The sequence below is a fragment of the Centruroides sculpturatus genome, unplaced genomic scaffold (genome assembly GCF_000671375.1).
Source record: "Centruroides sculpturatus isolate CEXI.00-Female unplaced genomic scaffold, Cexi_2.0 scaffold1019, whole genome shotgun sequence".
In the NCBI taxonomy this organism is placed as follows: domain Eukaryota; kingdom Metazoa; phylum Arthropoda; class Arachnida; order Scorpiones; family Buthidae; genus Centruroides; species Centruroides sculpturatus.
In genome coordinates, this window is record NW_019385301.1 from 39,558 (window position 1) to 45,557 (window position 6,000).

The 6,000-nt window shown below is 31.0% G+C and overlaps 1 protein-coding gene across 1 annotated transcript in view; it reads left to right on the forward strand.

The window, feature by feature from the left end:
- LOC111637361 (aspartate aminotransferase, cytoplasmic-like) overlaps positions 1 to 1,662 on the forward strand; it is a gene marked incomplete at its 5' end in the record, with an annotated part of 38,679 nt that extends 37,017 nt beyond the window's left edge. Inside the window, one exon of the mRNA XM_023382832.1 lies at positions 1,520 to 1,662. Coding sequence (XP_023238600.1) covers positions 1,520 to 1,659 — 140 coding nt within the window. The remainder of the gene's footprint in view (positions 1 to 1,519) is intronic.
- Between the last annotated feature and the right edge of the window lie 4,338 nt (positions 1,663 to 6,000).

The window sequence follows — 6,000 nt, forward strand, 5'->3', positions numbered from 1 at the left end:
ACAACAGAACTGTGCATTTAAAGCAATTAACACACATGTTGTCCTAGTACTTAAATATTCATTTGGAGTTATACATTGGAAGCACACAGAACTAAGTGAATGCCTGAAAAAAAAAAAAGAAAAATAAATAAACAAACAATGTTAACAAAACAAAAACAATATTAACAAAACAAAAACACCCTAAGTTCTCTGTAGAAAGGCTGACTCTCCTAAAGGGAGGATGAAGCCTCAGATGTAAATCTTTACTATGAAGAAATATAGATACTGCAAGAGTTTTTCTACAAAAATTAGAAACATCATAACTACACAAATCTGAAACTCCTTGCAGACAATTTATTATGCCATTTTAAACTACACTGCACTGGCCTGGTTCTAATATATTAAACAAAATATACAGATATTTAAATCCTGGGCTCTTAGAGCTTCGTGGCAGTCATCCTAATCAGGATCACATTGCCAGTATTTTCATGCAGTTCTGTCAAATTACATGACTGCCACTTCAGAAAGGTGTATTGTAATCGTGAACCGTTCCAAGACAGATTATAAATACTGTACGAAAATCTATAGGAAGCATGTTTTAAGACAACAAGGTTAATATTTGTAAAAAATGCCACATAATGGTCATATAGCATTCAGTTGCAAGCTTTTAACATAAACATACTAATCAGATTCACTCATTTGATTGGCATGTACTTTGTGTTGATTGTAAAAAAAATAAGCCTAATACATTAAAATCTTGCATGCAAACACAAATTGTTATATACCTAGGAATTATACAATAAAAAATGCATTACATTCACAGAAAACCATACATAAAATATATTATGACCAAGTTATCAAAGATAAAACACAACAAACCAGACATCATATTTCTTGAAAGACAAAACAAAATTGCATATATCATAGACATAGCTGCCCAACACACAACAAATAAAATTCGTACATCCTAAAAAAATTAGCAAATGCTCAACTTGCTCACAAAATAAAGTATCTGTGGAAAATAGATAAGTTTCTTAATTGTGCCAGTAGTACTTTTTTTCACAGGCATCATACTATATACACTACACAAATTTTGAAATGTTAGAGCTTTAAAACAGTGAACAAATTACACTAAGACAAAGAATTTCCTGTTTTTTTATGATAAACACAAATACATAAATGAACAACTCATTAGCATATTGATAACTTGTTATGTATTTATTTGTCTTGACTCTTGTCATCATAGTGCTATGCACTAGTGTAACTATCTTGTAGCTTGTATCTTGTACTTCACTACACCAACACCACCATAATAAAAAGATATAAATGTTTTTATATAATATTTCATATGGATAAAAACAACATTGCCAAGAACTTTCATTACATTATAGATTTGTCTTTTGTCTGTTGAATTTGTCCTAGAATCTATGAAAATTATATTGTTTTCAGTAAATAGAATATATTCTAATTTTTAAAATATTTTTATTTTTTACCAAAGATAAAGATTTTGTTAATATTTAAATTATCTTTTAATTTTCAGAACCTCAAGTCCAGCATCTTGTTCAACAATATCACATCTACTTGCCTAAGGATGGTCGGATAAGTATATGTGGACTAAATACAGGCAATGTCGAATACGTTGCAAAGGCAATTAATGATGCCATTACTAAAATAAATTAAAATGAGAAATAAGACAAGGATAGACTTATTTTTAATATTCTGTAGAAACAGCTTATAGTTATTTAAATGCCAGGACTTAAAATTGTTTTTGTATAGCATGTTATATTTTTTATTTGGAGAGCACATTAATATATTGTATAAAGAATAGTTGTATGAAAGAAATGTTAAAATAGTGTTGTTGAAATAAATGGTGTTAACTAAATCTGTGCTTGATGATATTTTCAAAAATGTTTTTAAATATTTACTTATAAATTGCTCAATAAATTTTATAGTTTTATATTTCATATTATTGATACTATATTATAGTTTCAAAAATACAACTTTTATATAATTAATTCAAGAGTTAAAACAGTTTAAGCTTAAACTGTAGAATAGTCATTTTTAGACTTTTATATATAGTTAATGTTAAGATCTTCAGCACATTTTAGGCCACTCAAGCCATCATGAATTAAATAGGACAGATAAAATTTGATTGTAATGTTAAATAGGCTTAATTTAACTTTAGATCTATTTCACAAAAACTTTTATTTTAGCATTGACTGTTTTCATTTATCACCATAAATGTATGAGTGGTATGACGTATGCTAAAAATCTTAGTAGTTAAAGTAATTTTTACAATTTCTAGACTTATATACATAGTTAATAGAAAGTTCAGTTTAAAAATTCATTAATTGCATAGTTATGACTTATCAATATTGTTCCTCTTTAAAATTAATAAAATAAAATTTTAGTCATTAATTTTACATTAGATTGAAGTGATTTGGAATAATTTTAGCATTAAAAAAACAAGTGACCAAATGATGGAATGTTAAAAGTACGCATTTCGACGTCAGACGAGTTACGTGATCGATTCCGGTTGCTGATCGTGTTCTCGTTTATTGGCATCATTAATGGCAGATTTACGAATATTTTATTTATCCATATGTTTTTGTTTACAAAATGATCTACATATGCGATAACTACAATGAACAATTATGGCCCAAAGTAGCTTTGCTTTAACTACCTTTTTTTTTAAATTCAGATATTACAGTTGTCCCTCGATAGTCCGACGTTTTTTAATCCGACATGCTCAGTAGTCCGACGCACCTCCCGTCAAGGTGCCCGTCCCCGTTACGTGTCTGCTTGCACAGAAGCATGTCGCGATGTGAATCTCCCCATCCAATTCTTACTCCATGACACACATTTCGTGTGTTTTATGTGAGCAGTTCTGTTCAAACAGTTGGAGTAGAGAATATTGTAAGTTACTGCTAGCAAAACAATGCGAAATATGTAATCATTTTCGGTAATCCGGACACTTTTGGTAATCCGACACACCTTTGGTCCCATACCTGTCGGATTATCGAGGGACAACTGTACTTCATTTTTATAATTTATTCGCACAATTGAATATTAAAATTTTTATGCTAAACTTGGTGATTCATCTTTGGCGTGCATTGAATATTGTTTGTTTTTGAATATAGCTAATTATGAAACAATCAAAATCGGGACAGCATATTAAAAAGCGGTACTGCCTCTCCAATTCGGAATGTTGGTCACTATAGGCCCAATTAGATGTTTAGAAATAAATTTAATCTCCAGTTTATTTTTGTACGGGTTCAATTAAATAATTTATCAGTATTTTAGTGATTTATTTAATATCTAACACTTTAGTATCATTCGTAGTTAGATAGATTTGAATATGAACAAAGTGTTTTTATTTATTTAATTATTAATTAAATAATTATTTATTTATTTATATGATATTTTTATAATTTAACCAAATTCAAATATATACAAATTAAACATTATGGTAATTATTACTCTCATCATACTACAGTGTGATTTATATTTAGAACTCAATTCATAAAGCTAATTCAGGAAATTATTTCAGTCAGATGTCTGTAAGAGACTCATCATCAACGTTCTTTTATTGGAATAGGTATAACGTTCGTAAGAGATGTAAAACTTGAAATTTAGTCCCTTTTGTAAAAGATTTTCAGATTATCACAAGAATAGATCTGAATTAATTAATGAAGTTATTATCTGCATAACCAAGTAAGATTTAAAGATATCTAACCGTTTTGTAAAATATTAAACAGAATCATATATCAATTGATCTTATCGGGTAGCGCATGAATATCTTAGTTACAAACTAAAGATATCATCTGATTGAAACGTGTAAAGTCCGTCCAATGAAAGAGCTTTTCGAGGTCGTTTTTGATATGTGAATCATTAAAAATGTCCAATGTGAGCCGTAAGATGTTAAAAGTATCCTATGGTTTACACTGCAAACTTTATTTTCACGACTTTTATTGATTCGGCTAATCTTATTAATTAAACATTTTAGTTCTGAAAAAGACTTAAATACTCCTTAATTAAATGGGTTTTAAAAAAGTACAGTCAAGTTTAGGATATTTCAAGAATATTCATTACTCAAGAGTTCTTTCTTCTACTACTGGTTTCTGCATCTTTAGAAATAATAATAATTAATGGCTCCACATGCTCTTCTGTCATGTTCTCAGTGGTGAATTTCTGCACAGGCGCGCGCCTGGAACCTCAAAATTTAGCTCTCAAAATAAGTCAGTCGAAAATTTTAAAATAAATTACTTTTTTATGTCCATGGATTACTAGATTTTTTGTTTTTATCATTTTTATCTATTGAAACGTAACAATTCTTTTACCAATAAGTTTCAATTTTCACAATTAATACACTTTGAACCAGTAACCTTTTAAATACAGCCAGGCAGTTGTCGGTTAATTTTCAGTGTTATTTTCCTATGTCTCACTTTGTTTGGACCACCAGTATAATGTTTACCAGAGTAAAAAACGTGCGCGTAGAACGCACACTGTAGGGTGTAGGGGTAGTGAAAATATTTAGAGGGGTTTCAAAATTGAATTGTGCCTGGGGCCTCTCAAGTGCTAAATCCGCCACTTCATGATCGGATTCCTAACGTTTGTGCTTCCCCAAATGCTTGGCGGGACGAAAAAACGTCCTGCATTAAGAGCACGTGCAACGAATGTGTCACGTAGGAAGAAAGCTTTTGACGCTCTCGATTGGTTGACAGGAGAACGCTAGTATATTTGTTGCATCGATGGCCGATTGAACAATCTGTCGCGAGATATAATATACACACGTGAGAGCAATTCTAACTAACAAGTAAGTCGATAGTCCAATACAATACCCCAAATGGCTCGAGTAATACTTTTGAACCTTCCTCTGTCTCCTGGGACTAACTATCCATGAAAGGGTCTTGCGTGTCAATATCACATGGACGAGCAAAAATTCCAACTTATTGTTACAACGTTGAAGATGATACTTCTGGTACTGGAACTCGTGCGAGAAACTTCTGATAGCTGTACGATGCACTTGTCTAGAGCGTCATCGGATCTTGCGCTAAAAATTCACTCAACGTTGAAATATTGTGTAACAAATATGTTCCAACTGAAGACGCAGTGCCGAGCGCATCATCTGTTTCGCAGCAGTTGGATTGGGGTGAATCGCGAGAGAATTTGAACTTATACTTGTCACAATTCAGTTCTTGTAGTATCCTGAAATATATCTCGCTCCGGTGTCCACTGTAGTGAATTGTTAATATAAACTCGAAAATAACTGGGTTACTGGATCGACGGAAATAAAAAAAAAATAAACATCTTACTAAGGATAAAGATTTAAGTGGATGCTGATCTGAATGAATAGAGAAAATAGCTTATCCTCCTCTAATATAACTGTTCTTCAAACCAATATTATTCATTCCATGGAGATAATAGGTGGAGTTCGTTTTAGATTGAAATAAAAGTAGGACGTTGGATACAAATCCCATTATACTTCTTGCCCGGAGCAAAACTAAATAACGACCATTCTCAGTAGGAATTTAGCGACCATCAATAAAACTGCCATCGTTCCACTGTTTAGTTTTACCCTGATGTTTATTTTTCCTATGTTTCATCTAAATAAATAAATGAGGTATCTGGTAATTCTTATCTATATTGTCTTATTTGTGCAAATGACAACAAAAGTGCGTCTAGATGCAATAATTTCCGGTTTCTCGATATAAAATTTTCTATGATCTATTTTTCCATATTTTAACTGAAGCTTTTTGTTAGATCGTCGCTAAATTATATTTTATCTCCTGTGAATGAAATTTTTTCATTTAATTTTTCTTTAACAGAAAAAAGCGTTGGATAATTATGTTTTATAGAAATTTCCGAATTAGTTGCATAAATAACTGACAAATCGAAATCGTCCAAATCTGTAACTGGATCTTTTTATGGTCTTTTCTTTCCAGGAGTTAAAAGTTTCTTGGATGAATCTGGTTTGTCAATGTTGCTAGCCATAATGTTTTTACAATACAATACATCGTA